At 44.2% G+C, this 25,004-nt stretch overlaps 1 protein-coding gene across 1 annotated transcript in view; it reads left to right on the forward strand.

The window, feature by feature from the left end:
• ARID4A (AT-rich interaction domain 4A) overlaps positions 1 to 19,725 on the forward strand; it is a 135,812-nt gene extending 116,087 nt beyond the window's left edge. Inside the window, exons 20-25 of the mRNA XM_082275233.1 lie at positions 258 to 320; positions 2,218 to 3,378; positions 9,756 to 9,860; positions 11,489 to 11,701; positions 12,950 to 13,096; positions 19,428 to 19,725. Coding sequence (XP_082131359.1) covers positions 258 to 320; positions 2,218 to 3,378; positions 9,756 to 9,860; positions 11,489 to 11,701; positions 12,950 to 13,096; positions 19,428 to 19,531 — 1,793 coding nt within the window. The 3' untranslated portion in view covers positions 19,532 to 19,725. The remainder of the gene's footprint in view (positions 1 to 257; positions 321 to 2,217; positions 3,379 to 9,755; positions 9,861 to 11,488; positions 11,702 to 12,949; positions 13,097 to 19,427) is intronic.
• Positions 19,726 to 25,004: the final 5,279 nt, after the last annotated feature.

Here is a 25,004-nt window from a genome sequence, read left to right on the forward strand (position 1 = left end):
TTGTGGTTTATTGTGGCAGAAATCCATAAATCACATAGGTCGCTGAACAAAAGCTTTTGCTGATAAAACGGCTAACTTACTGTTTGTGTTTAAATGGAGTTGCACTTTAGGTAAAGCAGTTTGAAATGTTGGCTTATCCAAAGTGGGATAGGAAGCATTGGTTTGGACCAGGGTTACCTAGCAGTTTTATTCTTTAGGGACTTAGAACACAAAAAGTAATTTTGTAAAGACTAATACTAGTGCTTTGTAAACTTCAGGAGCAGTTCGGCGGAGAACGAGAAGGAGTTCTGGAATGTATGACTCGGATAGATGCTCGAATGGTGAGTAAATGCAATTTTCCAATGAAGTGGTACTAGGTTCTTGCCTATAGCATCTATTTTAGGGAGGTATAAGACCCCAAAAATACTAAGGGAGTCCAATTAGGCCTGCAGCGGGCGGCAGCTGCAGCAGTGAGAACATGTTCCATGTTCCACCCTAAAAACGGGTGGAACGTGTAACCTGTTACCAAAGGTAAACTTATCACTTAAGGCAGTATTGGAGGAAGCTTCTGAAGATTTTTGTTATCTCGACTGCCAGTATGTTGAAGAGGGAGCTTCCTATAGCATGCTTGACTTTTTGTCTGCAGAAAGCCCTGGCATCTTGACTTTTCTCCGTCTTGCCATGCCCCATGGGGTACAGAGGCCTGCAAAACATTTCCTGTTCCAAAACAGATAAAATGTGCAGTCTATGACAATTGAGTCATTCCTGAATGAATTTTTGGAAAAATGGTTTGCGAAGAAGTGGGCTATTCCTGTAGTTTGATCCTGCCACCTCTGTCTTGAGCAAACATCTCACTGTACCTTTTGAAGATGTTGAAACATTCCTGAGACTGGGTTCACACTAACGCGGTGGCGGCTCGCAGCAGGCGTCCGGTGCGTTCCTGTTCACCGATTCAGGTTTGAATTTTCACTTGAATTCGCACCTGAAACGGAGCCAAAGATACACAGGACCCTTTTCCAATGTGGACTGTGGCCCCCCCAGAGCTGTGTGAACAGGCTCCATTGAGAGTTGGTCACACTCTCCTGTCATTTTCCCCGCATCCAGTTCACATTAGTGTGAACCTAAAGCCTCTCTTTAAAGGGATTGTAAAGTTTTTTTTTTTTTTTTTTTTTTAAACATGTCATACCTGCTCTGTGCAATGGTTTTGCACTGATCCTCCTTTTCTGTGACTCCTGTGACAAGAAAATGTATTTGTTCCTTGTTGGAACAGTCAATTCAGTTACAGAGATTACTCTACTCTGTGCCTCACATTCTGGCCTTTTTATAAATCTGGAAACCTAAGACCCCCCCCCCCCCCTCCCTTATTCTTACCTTCTTACCTGAGGCCAATCCGATCCATCGACATACACGAGAGCAGCATCTCCCTCCTGTCAATCATCTCTAGTGATTAAGCGGGACTGAGTCGCTCTGTGTCAATGGACTCATCGTGAACACGGAAATGCCCCATTGCCCAGAAGTGCACAAATGCCCCCATGTAAATTGGTTTCCTATTGGGGGCACCAGCAAGAGAGGTGGAGCCAGGAGCACTGGCAGAGGACCAGAGAAGGATTTGGGCCACTCTGTAAAATTTTATTGCACAGAGCAGGTAGGCATAGGGATGTTCTGTTGTTTTATTTTTTTAATTATTTACAACCACTTTAACGGTTGGACACTCAATCTTCTGCAGATGCAGGTTTTTGTCATAAGATTCTTACAGCAGCACTCTGAACTTGTGCTTTTGACTCCAGTTTTGTGGGCAGGTTGGCACAGTTTTAGTTGCCTACCCTTTGTATTCATTGCTTGGGGACATCCCATGATGTATGAATAAGTCTTATGTTCTGTACGGTACGATTAAGATAAAAAGATTTTTGACTTGCCTGTAAATGCCCTATCTTACAGTACAGAATACAGGCCACTCACCCTACCTTTCTTTGGTTTACTGTACATTGATTGCTAGAAAACTGAGGATTCATGGAGTGGAGTAGGTTTATAGGGGAGATGCCCCAGTAGGCATATTATCAAAAGATTTCCAGGGTCCAATCGTCTGAATGTTTGCATCTATAGCCATAAGATATGGAATTTACTGGTATGTCAAAATTCCCCCCCCCCCCCCTTTTTTTTGCATATTGGTTATGTTATGTGGGCTGTCTAAATGTGCCTAACAAAACTCCCAATTTTAAGCCATTTTTCTACTTGCAGACTCCTCTACATCTGATAGCGAGTCAGAAGAAAATACAGAAACGGTGCCTGAGAAAGAAGAGGAGCCTTTGCTGAATGTTGAAAAAGAATCTGAGCAAAACCCAGACAATTCACCTGAGAAGATCTCCGAGCCAGAGGCTGCCCAGGTCATTTGTGCTGTAAAGGAGCAGGAAAACAGTCCAATAAAGCCAGCAGAAACACTAAAGCAAGAAGTAGAGGAGAGCGAGCAAATAGTTCAGATTTATGGGAAGCAAACAGAACAAATTGAAGAAATAAAGAAAGAGCCAGAAAACCTGCCAAAGCCTAAGGGTAGGAGAAGTAAAACAAAAGAGCCTTCTCCGGAGAACATAAAAACTCCGCCGGCCACTCCGGAAGATAATGTGGTAGAACCTAGGGCAGAACCTGAAACCTTAGACTTTGTTGCATTTGCTACACTGCAAAGTAAGGAACTACCCCTTAGTCCGAAGGATGTGGATCTGCCAAACGACCCACTGACTAAGGAAAAGAAAGGGTTTAAGAGGAAACCAGTGGAGCAAACCTCTCCAGAGAAAAAGCCCAGAACTGAGTGTGATCTTGAGCTGCCTGTTATTACACCGGAGGAGAAACCTACAGAGATTTGTGAGACTCAGGAAAACTTTGATGCCATTAAGGAGGAAGAGTTACAGAATGTAAATGATGAAATGCCCTCCTTAACGGCGGAGTTAGAGCACGTACAGAGCATGAGGACTGAGGGCTATGACGTGCAATTAAATGACATTACTGGGATGTCCCAAAAGGAGGAACAAGACGATGCCATGCCTATGATTGGCCCTGAGACTCTGGTTTGCCATGAAGTTGATTTAGATGATTTTGATGAAAAAGAAAAACTAGAGGATATTCCCATAGAAAAAGCAGAGCCTGACACACAGGTTCTACTTGCCCCCACACTGCCACCTGCTGTCCAGACTCCTAGCTACTCTGTGGCCTCTCCCCTTGCACTTAGCCATGATGAGTCTCACAGTATAAAAAGCGAGAGCGATATTACAATTGAAGTGGACAGTGTGGCTGAAGAATCGCAAGAAGGTCTTTGTGAGAGTGAGTCAGCAAATGGCTTTGAGGCCAGCACCACTTCCAGCAACTGCAGTATGACAGCACAACAAGAAGCAGAGCTGCGTGACAAAGGTATGTGTCTTAATATTTTCATGTCATTTTCTGAGGTTCTCTACAGATGTGCAATAGTGATTTTACCTGTGCTAGCTTTAAGTGTTTTACATTGTTGGCTTCTTGACAATATACTAAACCTGGCTATGGTGCGGTAACTCTTGACCTACTGTAGCAAGTATAAATTACATTTTTACCTCCCAGACTGCTCCTGCCTAGCACTGACAGGTCATGAAAAGTCTTCTCCAACACTTCTTCCACACTGGGGACCACCGGCTGCACAAAGCGAAGTTTTTTTGGGGGGGGGGGGGGGGAGGTGGTCCCTAGCGGCGGTTCCCCCTTACTGTCCAAGTATACCTGGGGGTCCCGGGAGCCGTGTGGGCACCGCGTGTTGCCGCCATTTTACCATGGATGACAGCTGTATAATCGGCGGCCATGTTTGAGTAGTCCGGTGGCCATTTTATTGTAGTTTCCGATTGCTGTCACACGGTAGCCATGTTTTGAATCCTTTGGACCAGTAAATCAGCGGTGGGCCTCTAGTGGCAGTTCCTGAACTTTCTCTTTCTCTTTGATCGCCGCACAGAGTGCAGCCTGGCTCTCTGGCTCTGCATCTGAGGAGGGGGTAATGAGTCCCTGTGGTGCTAATGGCTCCCTCTTTCTCCTATAGCGGTAATTGGTGCGCTGGGACTTTTAACAGCAGTTTTTACACTTTTTGCTGGCGGTCCCCAGGTTAACACATGAAGTCCCTGTAGCACGTGTCACCACCTGACCCCCTCTCAGAGGCTGCGGGGTCCAAGTCCGCCTTGTCTGCTATGACGGCGGTCCTGCAGTCACTGGTGTCCAAAGTTGATATGGCCTGCCAAAATAGGACGAGCAAAAAGCGTCCTCCAACTTCACCTGCATCCTCCGCCTCCTCTTCCACTACAGGCACGCATGAAAAAAGTGCTAGTGGATGCGCGGATTGTATCAGTGTAGGAAACTTTGAAATTGGAGGACGCAGCTACTGCTATGTTGGCTGCGCCGGTTCAATTTGGCACCTGCAGAACCTCTAAAGTGGCAAAGGTGTTTCCCTTTCCTGCCCTTTGTCACGAGTCAGTGGGGTTAATCCAAACGCACTGTCTGGGTCCCTAAGCGCTTCACTAGAGGTATCTTTTTGAAGAGTCCCTGCTAAAGAAACTGACTGTACCACCAGTGGTGGACTCGCAGGTTTCCAGTTGAATAAAGCCACCCTTCTCCCGGTGGAGGGCTCTCCGTCCTATAAGGACCCTTTTGACAAGAGTGCAGAATCTCTGGTCCGATACCTTTTTTTTACCATGGCTTGTTCCATTCTGTGGCCGGTTTTTGCCATAACTTTGGTTCCCAGACAACGGAATGGGCTAAGCCCCTACGCCAGGGAGGGACAGTCCCCTCCTGACCTGGCAGAGCTGGTAGACCAGTTGGTCCAGGAGTTGCAGTATTTCTGCGATGCCTCTCTAGATGTGCCCCCCATGGCCTGCAGGGTGTCTGCGACAGCAGTGACTCTTCGCATGATTTGGCTGAAATATTGGTCTGCAGACCAGGCTTCCAGGAAAGTATTGACTGATCTCCCTTTTGTAGGAGACCGCTTATTCGGAGCTTCCATGGAAGAGATCATTAACCACTTCAGCCCCAGAAGGTTTTACCCCCCTTCCTGACCAGGCCCTATTTTGCGATTCGGCACTGCGTTACTTTAACGGACAACTGTGCGGTCGTGCGACACTGCACCCAAACAAAATTTACGTCCTTTTTTTTCCCCACAATTTTCTTTTTTTTTTTTTTTTTTTTTTTTTTGCGCTATAAACAAAAAAAGAGCAACAATTGTGAGAAAAAATAACACCAATATTTTTCACATTCTGCTATAGGACATTCCCAAAAAAAAAAAATTAAAAAATCACAATTTTAAAAAATCACAATTTTTTAACATTTTAGGCCAATTTGTTTTCTGCTACATATTTTTGGTAAAAAAATCGCAATTTTGATTGGTTTGTGCAAAAGTTATTGCGTCTACTAACTACGGAAAAGATTTATTTATTTTTATTTTTTTACTAGTAATGGTGGCGATCTGCAATTTTTAGCGGGACTGCGACATTGCGGCAGACAGATCGTAACCCTAACTGACATTTTTGACACTTTTGGGGGTACCAGTGACATTACTACAGTAATCAGTGCTAAAAATATGCACTGTTACTGTAATAATGCCATTGGCAGGGAAGGGGTTAACCCTGGGAGTGCTCAAAGGGGTTAATGTATGCCTTTATGCTTACTAACTGTGTGGGGGGGGGGGGGGAGTTCTGTGACAGACACAGACAGATCGCAGTTTCAGCTAACTGCTTATCTGTCCCTGCCTGCCTCACTGAAGATCCACCTGTTTTGTTTACATAAGCAGGCGGGTCTTCTTTCCGTTTCCCGGATGATCGCGGGAGGAAGGCAGCAGTCGCTGCCTCTCCTCCTGCGGCCCACCTCCTGCTGTGCCTAAACACAGCGGGAGCGTGGCTCCGGCAGTGTGTGCGCAGCCGAAACCACATGCACTCCAGTCACGTAGTACTATGTGACTGGACACAGCCGAGCCGCTCTGCCGTAATAATATTACTGTGGGTGTTCGGCAAGCGGTTAAGGGTCTTGGAGGTAAAGAGTACTCTGCTTCCACAGACTACCAGGAGCAAAGAGTCTCGTCGCAAACGTGGCCCTTTCTTTACGGCCCATAAGCGGTCCTTTCGTCCCTTTGGGATTGAAGGACCAGGGATCAAAATCCGCCTGTAACCACGCAGGGGGTTCCAAGAGGCAATGGCCTGGTAAGTCAAGAGCGGGTTCCTCCGGGACCACAGACAAACCCACTTCTGCCTAAAGGGGGATGCCCTCACACGTATCTTGGCTGGGGGGATGTCTTCCCTTCTTTCCGGATCCATGGACCTCATTGATTCAAGACACTTGGGTCCACAAGTTGATTTGGTCCGATTACAAGATCGAGTTTCGGTCCTTGCCTCCGGCAAGGTTCTTTCCTTCCAACCTGTGTTTGGCCCCAGATCGCCTACAAGGTCTTCTTGGGGCGGTACAGTATCTGCTTTCACAGGGGGTCATTGTACCGGTTCCGTAATCGGAACACTTTTTAGGGGTTTTATTCAAACCTATTTACTGTTCCCAGGAAGGAAGGCAAGGTCCGTCCAATCCTGGACCTCAAGGCCTTGAACCGCTTTGTGCGGGTTTTGAAATTTCAAATGGAGTCCATTCGCATGGTAGTGGCATCCCTTCATCAAGGGGATTTCCTGGCCTCTATCGATATCAAGGACGCTTACCTTCATATCCCAATATATGCCTGGCATCAGCGTTTCCTTCGCTTTGCCGTGGGCGAGGAGCACTACCGATTTGTGGCGTTACCTTTTGGTCTCGCCTCAGCTACTCAGTTGTTCACAAAAGTTTTGGCCCCGGTGTTATTGCTGTGGCAGAAGGGGATTGCGGTACTGGAGTACTTGGACGACCTCCTTCTGCGAGCATAGTCTCCCTAAATTGCAGTCTGGACATTTCGGTGCAAACTTTGCAAGAGTTCGGATGGAAACTGAATTTCCAAAAATCTGTTCTGGACTATCTGGTCCCGTCCCTGGACACAACGTCAGCCCGGGTGTTTCTTCCGGAGGTGAAGCTCCAGAAGTTGCAGGATGCGATACCCCTCCTGTTGTCCAGCCGGTGGTCATCTCTTTTAGGACTTGTATGCCAGTGCTGGTCCTGAGGGTTTCCACCTTCGAGGTGGTTCTGTTTGCTCAGTTCCATACCAGATCTCGACAAAAGGAGATTCTTGTCAAATGGAATGAGAACCCACAGTCTCTAGACAATCTGATCCTGTTGAGCCGGAGTACGAGGGGATCCCTGATCTGGTGGCCCTGCTCTCCAGTGCATCACCCAGGAAAATACTTTCTACCCCTTTACTGGACGGTGGTCACCATGGACGCCAGCCTGTCCAGGTGGGGATGTGTCTTGGGCATGGATTGTGCTCAGGGGGTTTGGACTCTTAAGGAGTCCAGCCTGCCAATCAATATCCTGGAAATTCGGGCGATCAGGCTTTGCCTGACTCAATAGAGGGTTTGTCTACAGGGGCGCCCATTTAGCATTCAATCGGACAATGCCACGGCTGTGGCATATGTCAATCATCAAGGGGGCACCAAAAGTGTCCTAGCGACCTGGGAAGTAGCTGGCATTCTAAGGTGGGCAGAATGATTAGTTCCAGCCATCTATGCTGGGCATATTTCAGGGGTAGAAAATTGGCTTGCTGGCTACCTCAGTCATAAGACGTTGGATCAGGGAGAACGATCTCTCCACCAGGAGGTGTTTCATCGACTAGGGAACTCCTGATGTGGACCTGTTGGCCTCTCGTCTCAACAGAAAGGTGTAGAGGTTCAAAGCAAGGTCTCGGGATCCTCTGGCCGACGCTACAGATGCTCTGTTGGCTCCTTGGGGCCACTATTGTCTGATACGCATTTCCTCCGATAACTCTTCTGTCAAGACTCCTGCGAAGAATCGAGGCAGAAGGGATTCCGGTCATCCTAGTGGCTCTGGATTGGCCTCGCAGGTCCTGGTAAGCAGACCTAGTACGGCTGGTCACCGATGTCCCTTGGAGACTCCCTCTCAGAGATGATCTGTTACCTCAAGGACCGATCTTGCATCCTGCTTTACAGTCGCTGGCTTTAACGGCTTGGCTGTTGAAAGCCAGGTGCTGAAGGATAGAGGGGTGTCTGAATCTGTGATTTCTACACTGTTAAAAACTCAAAAATATACTTCTAGGAAGATTTATCATTGAGTCTGGAGGGCGCACATTGCTTGGAGTGAGTCTCAGGGGGGGTCTCCCCCCCGTTCCTTTTCAGTAGTGTCTTGTGTTTTAGAGTTTCTCCAAAGAGGTGTAGATCAGCATTTGGCCTTGGGTACCATCAGAGGCCAGATTTCGGCCCTGGCGATTTATCTTTCAGTGCTTATTGGCCACAAATTTCTTGGTTCACACCTTTTGATTTGGGGGTCCGCCACTTGGCTCCCCCAGGGGAAAATATTTGTGAGGTTTCTCTGCTTACTCTGTTACAGAATGTAGCCTTCTTGGTGGGTATTACTGCTGTGTGCAGGGTGTTGGAGTTGGCAGCGTTGTCTTTTCGTTCACCCGTTCTGGTGGTTCAGAGAGACAAAGTGGTGCTTCGTCCCTGCCAGTCATTCCTTCCTAAAGTTATCTCTGGTTTCCATTTTAAATTAGGACATTGTGTTGCCTTCCTTGCAGCCTAAGCATCCTAAAGAGATTGTCTGTCTTACATTCTTTGGATGTGGTTTGGGCAATCAGGGTGTACCTGGTGGCGGCTGAGGCATCCCGAAAATCGGGTTCTCTATTTGTCCTTAAGGATGGACCCCGTAAGGGGCTGGCCGCGTCAACTGCGACCATTTCTAGATGGATCAGGCAGACGGTGGTGCAGGTCTAGTCTATTAAGGGTCAGGATCCTCCTTTTCCATGTTAAGGCGCATTCTACAAGGGCGCTTAGTTCCTCTTGGGCCTTCCGTCATCAGGCAATGGTAGTGCAGGTTTACAAGGCGGCCACTTTCACAAAATTTTATAAAGGGGATGTGTTGGCATCTGCGGATGCTTCTTTTGGCCGCAATGTTTTGCAGACGCTGTTAGAGAGGATTAGTCCTTTTTGAGGGTGTTTTTCTTTGTCCGGTGAGCTCCGGTTCCTAGTTGAGCTCCTGTTTTACCTGGTTGGCTATGTTTAGCCTTTGGGAAGTATGTTTCTTGCTGTGTTCTTCCCACCCCTCATGTTGACACTGCTTTGGAACATTCCAAGGGTCAGAAAGACCTGGAGCTGTATCCATCAATGAACAAAAGAGAAAGCTGGATTTTTGTTTTACCGTAAAAATCCTTTTCTCTAATGTTCATTGACTGACACAGCACCCGCCCCTCTTTTGAGTTGGGTTTTATGTTCTTCTGACACTGCTTGTTACAAAACTGAAGACCTATAGCAGGAAGTGGGAGTATACCCCCTGGGACTGCACTATAGGCGTAGTCAAACTTTTTTTACACCTAGTGTCATACTCCTGTAGGGGGCAGCATAAACCCAAGGGTCAAGAAAATCTGGAGCTGTGTCCGTCAATGAACATTGGAGAAAAGGATTTTACGGTAAGGCAAAAATCCATTTTTTTTGGCAAAAGAGATGTACGAAATTTCTTACCCAAAAAACTGCTGACCCTTTTATTTTCAACTATAGTTCTCCTTTAACTTGCAGGTGAATCAGGATGTATAAGGTATGAACACACTCTGCAATATAGTGGTTACTAAGAAAAATCTTGCCCCAGAGATGATGTTTATGATTACTTGTATCAGAGCATTTTTACAAGTGTTTTACGTTTTTTTACACCAGGGCATAAGCGGATAAGTGAAAGTAACCTTGGAACACTAGCAAAGAAACAGAAGCGAACACCAAAGCGATTGAGTGCTTCTTTGAAAATTGAAAAGAACGGGATAGGTGAGCAGCTTGTCCTGTGTGTTTTGAAGTATTGCGTTATCTAATGTGTGCATGTTCTGTTGGCACAGAGAATCTCTAATGGAAAGTTACGGGTGGCCTTAGGCCCTCCAGCATTGTATCTGTTTCTTCTTGCTGGAGGCTGCCATTTTTTTTTTTTTTCTTTTGGCTGTATTTTATAGCAGAAATTTTTTATTTTTTTTGTTTTCCCAAAATTGTCGCTCTTTTTTGTTTATAGTGCAAAAATAAAAACCGCAGTTGATCAAATACCAAAAGAAAGCTCTATTTGTGGGGGAAAAAAAGGGACATACATTTTATTTAGGTACAGCGTCACACGACAATTGTCAGTTAAAGTAACGCAGTCCTGTATAGCGGAAAATGGCCTGGTCATTAAAGGGATAAAACCTTTCGGGGCTGAAGTGGTTAAAGTAGAATTAAACCCTCCTATCCTTTACAGCCAAGGAAGCTGCTTCTGTTTAAACTGCAACTGCCATGGTGCTGCACATGTGATCGGTTATGACACCAGCCATTTAATGTTTTCAGTTTGGTTGAGCACACAAGCAAATGTGACAGTTAGCAATCCTGACATTCCAGGAATGAAACAGTTTTTTGAAATCTTTAAATTAATGGGTTGAGTTCCACTTTATGATTTACTGCGGTTTGAGTGAGGGCTCTGGGCTTCAGCAAAATGGCAGCCTCCAGCAAGAAGAAAGTTGTTATGGCTAAAGCTACGCTTTAAATCAATGGGTTTATTTACACTTCATGATTTACTGCTGTTCAAGTGCTCTGGGCTTCAGCAAAATGGCAGTCTCTAGCAAGAAGTTACAGGAGCAGTTCTGGAGGCAATTTACAGCACACACTAATTTTGTTAGCATCATTATTAATGTGGAATGTATGTTCCTTCTTAAAGCGGAGTTCCGCCACCCCCCCCCCCCCCCCCCCCTCCAAAAATTAAAAGTCAGCAGCTAAACATACTGTAGCTGATGACTTTTAATATTAGGTCACTTACCTGTTCTGGAGTCCAGCAATGTCGGATGTTTCCATCGGCTGTCGGGTGCTGCCGCCACCATTGCCGGTAACGGAACCCGGCAGTAAAGCCTTGCAGCTTCACAGGCGGGTCCCTACTGCGCATGCGCGCAGCGTGCTGCACATTCGAATTGGCTCGGCGGCGGGGGAAGGAGGAGGGGGCCAAACTAAGGGTACCTGTTAAACAGGTACCCGTTCCCCTCTCCCCCCTGAAAGGTGCCAAATGTGGCATTGGAGAGAGGGAGGAAGCAAATGAGCAGAGGGAGGAAGCAAATGAGCAGAAGTTTCACTTTTGGGTGTAACTCCACTTCAAAGAACATTCTTTTCTCTTACGTCCTCCGACAGTCGCCGCCTCCTCTAAGTCATCACTATTGGGTATTGACTTCCGCTCCGCAGGAGTAGCTAGGCATAAGACTTAGTCAAAAGAACAAAAGCACATAAAGTTCTGCTTTCATTTTCTGACTAAAGTTTCACTTTAAACAACTTTTGAAAGGGTAGGATTGTTACCTGATGTTTATTGTTTAGAACTGCTGACCGCTCTTATGTAACAGTTCCTCTCTAACAGTTTATATTAAAGGGATCTGATTTTTTATTTTTTTTGATAGGCCAAAGCAGTGACAGTGAAGACCTTTCTGTACTGGATACTAGCTCAAGTAAATGTACTGCAGTTAAACACACTAACATCCCCAAGCCTCAGAAGATCACAAGGTCGCCAGCTAGAATCACATCACCTCATATAAAAGACATTGAAAAAGACAAACATCGAGAAAAACACCAGCACTCGTCCCCAAGGACTTACAAATGGACATTTCAACTCCGTAAGTCATCAAAATAAAAATAATGTAAAAGCTAACTTCAACTGTTTTATATTTGTATGTATATTTATATTTTATGTTTGACACTGGGGAGTTGAATTCATGCTGGCTTTTGTGTCTCAGATTTCCTCATTAGTACTTTGTGTGACTGTCCCCTGTTACAAGGTCATCCGAGAGTCCATCGAGTTGAGTTTGTAAAGTCTGCCACAGTTGGGTGGAAATTATAATTCTGATGGAGTAGGTCTTTGTCTCTGTTGCTGTCTGAGATGCAGTGCAGAATACGCATAGAACTTAAATATCAGTTTTATGGGAAGTTTGCCTTTTACATGGCTTGGCTTTGCCTTTTACCTAAAGGAAATCCATGGTCACAGGATACATTTTCATTTTAGAACCTTAGCACTGTAATAGCAATACAAACCATAATTGACAATCTGATGTAAGCTTTCTTGAAACATCTTTTTATATTGTTGGTGCTGCCTGTCTGCTGGCCATCTCTTTCAAAAAACTCCCTGTATTCCCCGCATGATTTGAAGTTTCTCCTCTGCTGTTTAATTTCTTTTTCTATGGACTACATATTCCACTTTACCCCACTGCAATCAGCACCTGTAGTTCAGAGAAGCTATCTTGAAGATCTGAAAAGGGCAAAATATCTAAATGTGTAACATATTATTTTGCCAAAATTCATATAATTTTCATTACCTCTCTAGGTGGTCCTTTTTTATTATTTTAGGGCCTCAAGAAATGAGATAGGTAGTCAGTACATCAGGATTGATCAATTTTTAATATGTAGCCCAGCTTGTAGACTCTAACTTTCAAACAAATCAATTATCATACACTTATAAGGATTATTTTTTTTTTACCAGAGACATGTAGCAGAATACATTCTGGCCTAAATTTATGATGAAATTTTGGTTTTATTGGATTTCTTTTAAAACCAGTAGAAAATATTGTTTTGGTCTTTTTTGCTTATATCACAAAAAATAAAAAACCCAGTGCTAAATGAATACCACCATAAGAAAGCTCTATAGTGCCCTTTATTGAGGTGGTTAAAGTGAACCCATCTATAGATATGTATACATTATTGACAAACCGCAAAAAAGCCTTGAAACCAGCCCTAATTGTCCTTCTGTGGCTGCAGGCACTATGGAGCAGTGAATCCTGGAATTTTACAGCATCAGCTCTGAAGTTAGACTTCTATTCTGATATTCCACAAATGTAGCATAATATTTGTGTGGGTTTTTTTCCCAACAGATGAATTAGAGACAATGTCTGGGACAGAGAGGATAGTCTTCCTCCAAGACAAATTACAAGAAATCAGAAAATACTATATGTCTTTAAAGTCTGAAGTAGCCACAATAGACAGACGGCGGAAACGGTTAAAAAAGAAAGACCGTGAAGGTGAGTTTTTCATTTATGTAATCTTTCTTGGTAGATAATTTGATACAATACCATGATCGTTTTGTCTGTAGCACAGAACACAGTCCTGCACCCCAACCACCATACTATTTAGCCCATGTCCATTATTTTTGTTTTTGTAGGTAAATTTAAGTAAATATATCTAAATTACATGTGAAGGTATATCATGCAGATTTTATTGATGTTTCTTACCCTGTCTTTGCTTGTGTAAGGTACCCTTTAGATTGATATATATCTCAATATCAATGTGTGTATGTGTGTGTTTGTATATATATGTATGTGTGTGTATGTATGTATGTATGTATATATGTATATGTGTATATATATATATATATATATATATATATATATATATATATATATATATATGAGAGAGATGTGCTTGGATGACTTTTTAGGCCTAAGGGTGTTTATTTCGATAAAATATTAATACTCTTCCCATGTGGAGTAATTTTTTTTATTTTAGCCACTTGCCGCTCAATGCATGTATATCAATGCATGTATATAAAATATATAGATTTCCTGACAGCAGGTGGTTAATACCTGGGTCATCGCTGCAGCCTTCCTTCCAGCCACCACAGACACAGGTCTCCCTGCCGGGTCCGCTACCTCGCGCCCTGTCTCCTCCAACAGTGTGGATGACATTTCTACCTCCACTGCCACGCAAGATAAGGCGCTGGTGGACGCACTGGTTGTATCTGTGCGTGAGACCCTATAAATGGGGGACACAGCTGCGACTGCGGCGCAAGTTACGTTTGACACTCACAAGCCATCCAGAGCGACAAAGGTTTTTCCCTTTCCCGCGTATTTTGACAACATGCTCAAAAAAGAATGAAACTGCCCAAAGCGTTCCCCTGGGGTGCCTAAGCGGATTGCTAGATGCTACCCTTTTAAGGAGTCCCTTATAAAGAAGTGTATTGTGCCACCGGCGGGGGACCCTCCGGTCTCAAGACTGAATAAAGCTACAATGTTCTTAGTGGAGGATTTCCCGTCCTTTAAGGATCCGGCAGCTAGGAAGGCGGAGTCTGTGGCCCACAATATGTACTCCCTGGCGGAGTCTGCACTAAGACCAGTGTTTGCTGTTGCCCTTGTCTCGGAAACATTAACTGAATAGGCTAAGTTACTACGCCGTGACATGGAGGGAAAGCATCTTCCCCCCTGCCTTTTGAGGAGCTGTTGGACCAACTGCTCGTTTCGGCAGTGGTCCTCTGGCGTATACTTTGGCTGAAATGCCGGTCTGCGGATCAGACTTCTAAGAAGGCCCTGACTGATCTGCCATTTCAAGGCGATCGCCTGTTTGGGGCTACTCTGGATGAAATTATCAAAGGTCTCACGGGGGGTAAGAGTACCTCTTTCCCGCAGGCTAACAAGGGTAATGACCCTCGTCGTAGACGGGGGTCCCTCCTTTTCAGCACACAAGAAGTTTTTTCACCCCTCAGTGTCAGTCGATAAGGCGAAGTCCTTCAAGACTCCCTCAAGCGGTTCCAAGCGACCCTGGTTTGGCAAACAAAGATCTGGTTTCTCCAGACCTGAGGACAATACCACCTCGTCCTGAAGGTGCGCCCTCACCCGTATCTGGGGGGGGGATATCTTTGTTTCCGGACCTGTGGCTATCCCAGATACCAGACAAATGGGTTCAAGGGGTTATACGGTTCGGTTACAAGATCGAGTTTCAATCCGTCCCGCTAGTAAGGTTTTTCCCTTCCAATGTGCGACTGTCCCATGATCGCTTGCTGGTGCTGTCTGGGGAAGTTCAGGACTTGGTACAACAGGGAGTAATAAATCCAGTTCCGTGTGTGGAATGTTTTCAGGGCTTTTATTCAAACTTGTTCACAAGTCCCAGGAAGGAAGGCAAGGTCCGTCCAATCCTGGACCTGAAAGCAATGAATTGCTTTGTGCGAGTTCAAAAATTCAAGATGGAATCGGTTCGCACGGTGGTGGCCTCCCTACATCACGGGGATTTCCTGGCCTCCATTGACATCAAAGATGCCTACCTGCACATCCCAATTTGGGCTTGACATGAACGGTTTCTCTGTTTTGCAGTGGGGGAGGATCACTATCAGTTTGTGGCGTTGACCTTAGGTCTCGCCTCAGCTCTTCGGGTCTTCACAAAGGTGTTGGCTCCAGTCCTGGCGCTGTTACCGCAGTGGGGGTATCGGTCCTGGGTTACCTGGACTATCTGCTTCTACGTGCGGAGTTTCCCAAGGTGTTGGTGACAAATTTGGAAATCGCCATGAGAACTCTGGAGGAGTTCAGATGGATTCTGTACCTTCAGAAGTCGTCCCTGGTCCCTTCCATGAGACTGGACTACCTGGGCCTGACTTTGAACTTGTCATCAGCCAGGGTGTTTCTTCCTCTGGAAAAATTCCAGACTGCGGTTCAGCTGTTGCTCTCTGGCAAATGGTCGTCCCTTCAGACCTGTATGAGAGTCCTGGGACTGATGGTGTCGTCCTTCAAGGCGGTCCCTTTTGCTCAATTCCACATGAGGATCCTCCAGAAGGGAATCCTTCTCAAATGGAACAAGAATCCAAATTCCCTGGACAATCAGATCCAGCTGAGCCAAGTGACTAGTGAGTCCCTGATCTGGTGGCTTCGTTCCCCGATGCTCAAGCAAGGAAAATCCTTCCTCCCTATATATTGGATAATTGTCATCACGAATGCAAGTCTGTCTGTCCGGGCGGGGAGGAGTTCTTGGCAGTTTGTCTGCTCAAGGAGTTTGGTCCCTGCAGGAATCCAGGTTACCGATCAATGTTCTGGAGCTGAGAGCGATCCGGCTTTGCCTAGTCCACTGGACCGAGCACCTGCAGGGTTGTCCAGTGCGCATTCAATCGGACAATGCCATGGCCGTGGCTTATGTCAATCACCATGGGTGCACCAAAAGTCTCCTTGCGGCCTTGGAAGTGGCTGGCATCCTTCAATGGGCAGAACGCTTTGTTCCAGCTCTCTCCGCTGTTCACATTCCAGGAGTGGAAAATTGGCAGGCAGATTACCTCAGTCAACAGGCCTTGGATGCAGAGGAATGGTCCCTCTATCCGGAGGTGTTCCAGCAGTTATTCCTTCGTTGGGGCACTCCAGATATAGATCTGTTAGTGTCTTGGATCAACAGAAAAGTGCAGAGGTTTGTGGCCTTCTCCTGGGACCCTCTGGCAGACGCCGCAGATGTGCTGGTGGCCCCGTGGGGTCAGTATCAGCTGATTTATGCTTTTCCTCTCAAGTTGCAGCCAAGACTTCTTCGCAGGATCGAGGCGGAAGGGAATTCCGGCCATTCTTGTGGCTCCAGACTGGCCTCACCGAGCTTAGTACGCCGATCTGGTCAGGCTAGCCGCAGACGCTCCTTGGAGACTTCTCTCAGGGAGGATTTGCTGTCTCAGGGGCCAATCTTCCATCCTGCTTTACAGTCGCTGGCTTTGACGGCTTGGCTATTGAAAGCCAGGTGCTGAAGGACAGGGGATTGTCTTGTTTCAGTGATTCCCACTTTGCTTAAAGCGAGGAAAGCGACTTCTAGAAAGATCTATCATTGTATGTGGAAGTCGTACATTGCGTGGTGTGAGTCTCTTGGGGCTCCCCCTCGCTCTTATTCGGTGGCTCGGATCTTGGCCTTAAGTACAATTAAGGGTCATATCTCGGCCTTGGCAATTTTTTTTCCAAAAGGCCATTAGCCACCCATTCCCTGGTGCGTAATTTCATCCAGGGGGTGCAACACTTGGTACCTCCAGTGTGTCCTCCGTTGCCACCTTGGGACCTTAATTTGGGGCTGTTTGTTCTTCAGAAACCTCCTTTTGAACGTATTTGGTAGATTCCTCTGCTTAACTTATCCCAGAAGGTGGCCTTCTTGGTGGCTATTACTTCTGCGTGCAGAGTGTCGGAACTGGCGGCCTTGTCCTGTCGTTCTCCCTATCTGGTGGTTCACAGGGATAAAGCGGTACTTCGTCCGGATCCGTCTTTCCTTCTGAAGGTGGTTTCCAGTTTCCACTTAAATGAGGACATTGTGTTACCCTCTTTGTGTCCTAAGCCAAAACATCCTAAGGAGTTTGCATTGCATACTCTGGATATGGTTCCGGCAATCGGGGTGTACTTGGAGACTTCTGAGTCCTTTCGGAAGTCTGATTCGCTCTTTGTACTCAACGCAAGGTCCAAAGAAAGGGCTGCCTGCGTCTGCTGCGACTATTTCCAGGCGGATCAGACAGACAAGTGGTGCAGGCTTATTTAAGGGTCAGGTTCCTCCTTTCCCTGTTAAGGTGTATTCTACTCGGGCGCTTAGTGCTTCCTGGGCTTTTCACCATCAGGCATTTGTGTTTCAGGTTTGCAAGGTGGCTTACCTGGTCGCCTGTTCATGCCTTTGCCAGATTTTATAAAGTGGATGTGCTGGCATCTGCAGATGCATCTTTTGGCTGCAAAGTTTTGCAGGCTGCTGTTTAGGGGCTTCTTGGCCTTCCTTGAGGGTGTTTTAATGTTTTGTTTTTTTTCAGGTGGGCCTCATCTTGTTGTTCTGATGAGTCCTATGTTGGCTTTGTTTAGCCTTAAAGACTTATTTTTCTGCTGTTCCCACCCCCCATTTTATGGCACTGCTTTGGGCCATCCCTACTGATATGGATCAGAGGCTGCGTCCGTCAATGAACGATAGAGAAACTGGATTTTTGACTTACCATAAAATCCTTTTCTCAAGTTCATTGACGGACGCAGTACCCGCCCCTCTATTTTTAGTTGGGTTGGTATTGTGTCTCTGACACTGCTCTGATACAAAACTGACATCCTATGCAGGAAGAGAGAGGGTGTACCCTCTGGGACTGCCCATAGGCATAGCCAGAACTTTTTTCTGCCTAGTGTCCTACTCCTGTAGGGGGCAGCATAACCCTACTGATATGGATCAGAGACTGTGTCCGTCAATGAACTTAAGAGAAAAGGATTTTACGGGAAGTCAAAAATCCAGTTATTGTCATATTAATGGACAGAAGGTATACATATCACTGGGGGGGCCCTCTTTAATAAATGGGTACACCCTACTAATAAACAATATTGCCACATATATTCATATGGCTTTAGTGAAATAATTGGCTATAGTAAAATAACATTTGTCTGTAGATCATACCAGATTTCTGCAATTTTCCTAGTGTAAAACAAAATACTGTGGAGGAAATTTACTAAAACCTGAGCAGACAGAATATAGAACCCGTCATGTTTAGCGAACAGTACAGCTCAGCTCACCAAACACAACCTGTTCAACTGAATGTGGCTGTGCCACAACCGCATGCCTTGCATGCAGGTCTTTAGGGGTCAACATAGGTGGTGAGGAAGCGCCTTCTCTCACCGCCTGTCAAGCGCTGTCAGAATAGTGATTGCTCTTCAGAGGGCGGAGCTCATGTAAACAAGCCATTAAGCTTTGAAAATAAAAGTTAAAAGCTGCTTAGTTACCATGCACAGCTGCATCAGATTCTTGGTGCTCCAGTCTTAGTTAATTCCTTACTGTTATGTTGGTGACAAATATATATTTACTGACCAAGGTAAGCAAAGGCGTATCTGTTGCAATAGGATAAAAGACATATAACAGGCGCTTAGCCACACAATAAAACATAAGTCCATATAAGGTCCAATTAATTTAAAAAGATGGCAGAGGGGGGAAGGAAAGTCCAGCATATAGGGCAGCCGTCCAGAACCAATAAGCCAGGGGCTCACCAAGCTGAAGACAAAGAAAAGAAAGAGGCGCCTCTAAGTGCGGACTATAAAAACACATTTATTTAGTAAATTATGCACTCGCATCTGTGCTGGTCAAAAAGGCACATAGCATAAACCCTCCTGGGAAATTCCAAGATCGGTCAGTGGGAGAGAAGTCATCCCGTCCGTGCTGCCATCCCTCGGGGACTAAAAAGGATTTCTGTTGCTGTGAAGGAGCGCGGCTGCCTGCCCCTCGGCAGCACGCACGCTCGGAAATGCGTCGCATCCTTGTGACGTCATCCACATGCTACTGCTGACCAAGCCTCGTTTCCAACCTAAGGACTTCAGAGCTTCGCTCCCGCTCCAGCTCCACCGTTATTGCTGGCTACGGTGAAGAGGAGACTAGTCCCCGAGGGATGGCAGCACGGACTGGATGACTTCTCTCCCACTGACCGATCTTGGAATTTCCCAGGAGCACAGATGTGAGTGCATAATTTACTAAATAAATGTGTTTTTATAGTCCGCACTTAGAGGCGCCTCTTTCTTTTCTTTTTCTGTATCTGTTGCAATAACCTAGGCATGCAGAAGTTAACACCAAGTTAAAATAGGTTTCTGTGTATTTTAATGTAAACCTAACTGGCGGTTTTCTTTCTCTTTACAGTTTCCAACACAGGAGCATCAATGTCTTCAGCATCTTCAGAAACCGGAATGAGCCCTTCGTCCTCTTCTCCCCCACAAAACACGCTTGCTTTAGAATGCAGGTGATATACGACCTCACCTTCCTCCTTCAGCAATGGCTGCCATGGACAATTATCCCCTTTCCCCTTTAATCCAACCACGCAAAGCACTCATCTGATCTGACATTGCCAAGAATTTTTCTTTCCAAATTCCCTCTGCTGGATTGCATTTATTTTCTTCCATTTCATTTTTTTTTTTTTTTTTTACTTTTTTTTTTTCTTTTTATCCTTAATAAATCAGATATTTAATTAGGAATAGGAGACTAGCAGTCAGTATGCCACAATGGCTTCTTGTTCAGTCTAAACAGAAGAATGACATTTTTAGAAAACTTGACAAAATGTCTGAATAAAAAAAAATCAGGATCCCCTATCTAAAATCCCCTTCTCTGGCACGGTGCAAGAAAACATGCAAGTGCATAAAACGATTGACCGTGCTAGTTAAAAAAAAGAAAAAAAAAAGAAGAAGAAGAAAGTAAATAAGTCACAACAGTGGCGGCACTTTTTAACAGCTGCTGGGATGTCCTAGTGTTTGTTTTTTGAAAGCACTTGCAATATACAGATAAACTGCCAAAGTTCAATGTGTTCAGCAGAGTGCCCAGTTTTAAAGCTGTACTCAAGACAAAATAAATTGTGAAAGGGAATGTAGTGGACTGAAAACTACATTAAAAATAGTCTTCCACTTTTTTTACAAGAATTTAGAGCACAGAATTATGCAACTATTTTAAATGTTTATTAAATGTTTACAGTGGAATTGTGAATAGGTTTTCAGTGAACTATATTATCCCTTTGCAAATATATTTTGTCTTTTTCTATGTAATTTCAGAGTTTTTATTTTGTTACAAAAAAGACAAAAAGAAAATATATGACAACAGCAAACTTATTTAACAAGATTTCTAAAGCTGAATTTTTTTTTTTTTGTGTAAAATAAGGTATTATCTTGCAACTTGTTAAATATATTTATTCAGACATTGGATGTTGTATTTTTATGTATTTTTTAAAATATTAATAAAAATAAAAAAAATAAGAGAAGGGTCTAGCTTAGTTCTCTTTTCCAATACAAATGTAGCTCTTAAACACAATCTTCTCTGCTCAGCTCTACAACATTGTAAAAAATGTTGTTTTTTTTTTTTGTTTTGTTTTTTTTATTGTCATTTGGCAGTTTTCTCCATTTTATATTCTATCTTTTTTCTTTTTTTTTTTTTCTTTTACTACATTATGTAGCTCTTCATTTTTTCCCCTCCGTTTTAGTGTACTGCCAAATTATTTTTTTCTCTAACTATTGAGGAAAGGTTTATCTCCAGTTGTTGAGATGCAGCATTACAGTAAGAGACTGTGGGTCATTCCATAGACTAAGACATATTGTAAATAGATTTTCCTGATGCCTGTATTTAAAGAGTTTTTGCATATACATTATGTACAAAAGTGATTTTTTTAATCAATTTTTTATTCATATTTGTACATTAAAAGGGTTTTTAACCCCTTTTTCTTCTGTGTTTAATATACTGTAGAATAATGTAGATTCTCGCTCTCTAGACCAGTGTTTCTCAAACTTCCTCCTTGAGATACCTGAATAGGTTGTATATTGGGAGGAACCAGCTATATACATACAATTTAGATTTATGATCAATGTAAATGCATTTGGCATCACATCAAAGATGTTTTTTCTTTTTCTAGTTTTTATTTGTTTCAGCAGTCTTGCCACTTCATCTAAATTTGCCAAATGTTGGGACTAAGCAACAAGGGCAAATGTTTTGCTACCCACGCGACCAAGGATTGATTACGATCACCAAACACTGACGTTGGGATTCTATGGAGTGAGCTACAAAACCGGGTGTTTCACAAAACACCCCACCTGTTGCTAGGGTGCCAAGGTTTCCACGTGACCAACCAAAAGCTTTGAATAGGAAGCAATGAAATGTGGCTTGCTACACAGCTTTTGCAGATCATTGCAAATAGTTGCACAATTTGCAATTTTCTCTGCAGGACATAACATTCATTGCCTCTTGGTATAAATTGTGTGTTTGGTCACAAGACACTGACAGCAATTTTTGGTTGCGCAGTAATGTGATTAATAATCCTTGTAGCGAAGCACTACCCCAAGGAAAATGTATCCACTATGGGTGGAGTTGGGTTGGGACCATTAGTCTTGGACTCCACCTCGCCTGAATCTCCTAAATAATGGTGACAGTCCAGTCTTGGCTTTTCCGCTGAGCCTTCCTGTGTCGCCAGCTAAAATGAATTCCTCAATCTTTCCTATCAGGATTCCACTAAAGGGAAAATAAAGCTGGGTATACATGTTGAGTTTTTTCTTTTTGTTCAACCCACTGGTATATAAAAGTAAAAGATCACAAGTCCAAAATCCACACAAGTGATCTCTCACGCTGCATTGTATCGAAATACACAGATCAGCACTATCAGCCTTTGGTTGCAGGGGCTGATCAAATGCTGGTTTTCCAGGAGGGCTGTTTGACAGAATCCGGTCTAACAACTGGCTTCTGTTGAACATAGAGATGCACACACGGACCGCAGTTTAGCCGGTTCCTGCTGAACCAGGCAATTTTCAATACATGTATATCCAGCTTAAGTGTTAGCTCCTTGCAATCATTAGTGGATTGTACTTCAAGCATAACTAAAGGCAAAAAACTTTTCTTTAGTTTTGGATGGAGTGAAGAGGGATTCGAACAGTTGTCGGTTTTTATTGCCATCTATGCCCTCATTAGGGAGATTCACCCTATTAAGTCTTGTTTACCTATTCATTGAAAGTAAAAGTAAAAGAAAATCCCCAAATTTGAGTTATCACCAGAAAAGTAATGGATAGGATGTCTTCTAATGGGAACACTAGTTCTGGTGGCATTGGGGTCCCCAATCAATTTCCCTTAATTTGCAGGGATTTCCTCTCACTTCCTTTTTTTTTTTGGCTATGGGAAATGAAGGGAAATCTTCCCAATAGGGCACAGATGGCAAAAAGTAAACTAACACGGGTTATAACGCTTCCTTACTTTATCCAAAACGGGGGAAAAAAAGTTTTGCCTATAGTTCTACTTTGAAGTAAATTCTCCATATCTATTTAGAGGGTGACTCTGAACATTCAGGGCCCATTCCAGTTGTAGTGCACTTTGGTAATTCATGTGCTGTAACATGCTGTTTCGTATGTTGAGGGACATTGTGTTACAGTATTTTTTCTTTTGAATGGGCTCTGTACACATGCAGGCTGTATGTACTTTGTGGCCCAAGTGTGATATGGCATATTCAGGCCAGTGCCGCCTATTACATATTATCCTGGTAGGTTCTGACAGCAGATGGGCACAACTGGAACATTTGCACATTGGATGTCCTTCTGCGTCCATCTCACCTTGTTCCATCCAAATTGAAAAGTTGACTTGGAATGGAACCCTGCTTTTGATTGCGGTCACGTGTCTTGTAGCTCACTGCATAGAGCCACAGTAAAGATGGCCATAAGTTATACAATTTTCTTATTCAGTTTTCTTTAGAGCTTTCCTTCAACTATGTAGTGCAAGGTCCTGCCTGATTGCATACAAATTGAAAGTGTTTAGGTTTGACCTCATATTATATGGTTTTGGTAAATCTAAAGGAAAATTGTACAAGGAGACTGTATAATGTATGGCCAGCCTTAATCTGTTCTGTAAGCAACTGTGGATAGTTTTTGCTTGCCCAACTAACAATGACCTGTGTAGTTTAGCTCCCTGAAGCTAGTTTTTGGCTGAATTGTACCGAGAACAGAAGTCAGAAACAACTTTGACTTCTATATGAAGAAACCATTCACAAGTGCTAATAGTTTAAGCCAAATACTAGCAATGGGTTGAAATTACTGATGAATAACTGTTTTTGGTTTTGTTTTTTGTTCCCCCTCATTTTGCTGCGTTGTGAATTTGTGAGTTTCTTTCCAGCACAGATAATATAACTTCTCCGCTGCCAGGGGGGTTATCCAGAAAGTACTCCTGTAATATGCACTTTTTTTCTGTCTTAAGCAACGAAGATGTGTGTATGTAAACCGCGCTCACTGAAAGAGCATCAATAAAGGCCATGGTTTAAACTTGGGCATTTTATGCTGCTTTATTACATAACTCCTCGTCTGACAAAGCTGCATTTTTTTTTTAATTATTTATACGTCGCTTATTCTCTTATAGATTCCCCATGGGAATGTATAAAGAAAGGCTTCCAGGGATGGGAACCAGGAGAATTAAATCAGACAAATATCTTATTCGGGCCAGGTGTAGGGTACAAAAAAAAAAAAAATGGGTACACCTCTGCAATACATGCACATTTCTTTTTGTTTTTTTCCTTTACCAATGCCTCAAGTATAGAGAAATATCTGTTCTGCCAGAAATTCTGTCAGCTTTTTCAGAAGACAACACTGCCTGTGCTGTAAATTGCAATCAGTGTTGTCATCAACTGAATAGTTTTCCTAAGCTGGACTACGTAACATTTGCTCCTCTCCTTAAAATGAGGATTTATTTGTCTCAGAATCACCAGAGATCTTTAAAGAGACAACACATGCAAAATGTGCATACACTGCAAAGATGTACTTTAAAGGTTTTTTTTTTTTTCTTAAAATAATAAACTTACCATTAAATAGAGCAGTTCCTTACCTCATTTTCTGAAGTCTCCCTCCTGTGCTGTCCCCTCCTCTTCTCTGAGTACCCCTATTGAAAGAAATTGACTGAAAGCAACAGGAGCTATTGGCTCCTGCTGTTCTCAGAGCCTCTTGTGAAAACAGGAAAGAGGAGAGAAGCACTGCTTCAGAGGGGCATAGCACTGGATTGAGATAGGGCTCAGGTTAGTGTTTAAGCATGGGGTGGGGAAAGTGCTGCTAGTGTAATGTGCTTTACCTTAAAGTGGTTCTATTATTCTATGCATAAAGGTAAAAAAAACTCTTTGCAGCAGCCCCCTCTAATGCTTACCTAAACCTCATCGCAATCCAGCGATGTGCACAAGAGCCTCAGCTCTCCGGGAACTCTCCTCCTTCCCCATTGGTTGAGGCAGGATCCATTCAGATTTTTCGATGTCTTAGTGGTCATGAATTGTTTCCATCCCACCTAAATAGCATCAAATAAATCATTGATACCGCATTATGTATTTTCATTTTCCATAATCTGATTACCACTCCAGTTTTAAGAATTCCAGATACTGATATTTCTTCCCCCCCCCCCCCCCCCCCGTCTTTCAGCACAGCCACCTCTGAGAGACCTTGGCTCCTCCCTTTTCGGGAAACACCGCCTGAACCATGAAGATTTAAGCCCCCTGTCAGCCGGTGCCTTTCAGTTCTGGTGTTTCCTTCGGTGGGAAGACACTGCCAGGAAGTGAGGTTGGACAGCCGGGGGAGGCTGTTTGTCCTGTTAAAGGAAGGTTAAGGTCTCCATGGTGCAGCTGGGGTCTGGGTGGGGAGCACGGAGTACCTGTAGGGCTGCCTGGCATCACCCCAGCTTCTCCTTAGGGGGGTCAGAGGCTGTGAGGGTTCACTTTTTCAGAGGCTGTGGGGG

The sequence above is a fragment of the Pelophylax lessonae genome (assembly GCF_965119305.1).
Source record: "Pelophylax lessonae genome assembly, chromosome: 13".
Classification (NCBI taxonomy): domain Eukaryota; kingdom Metazoa; phylum Chordata; class Amphibia; order Anura; family Ranidae; genus Pelophylax; species Pelophylax lessonae.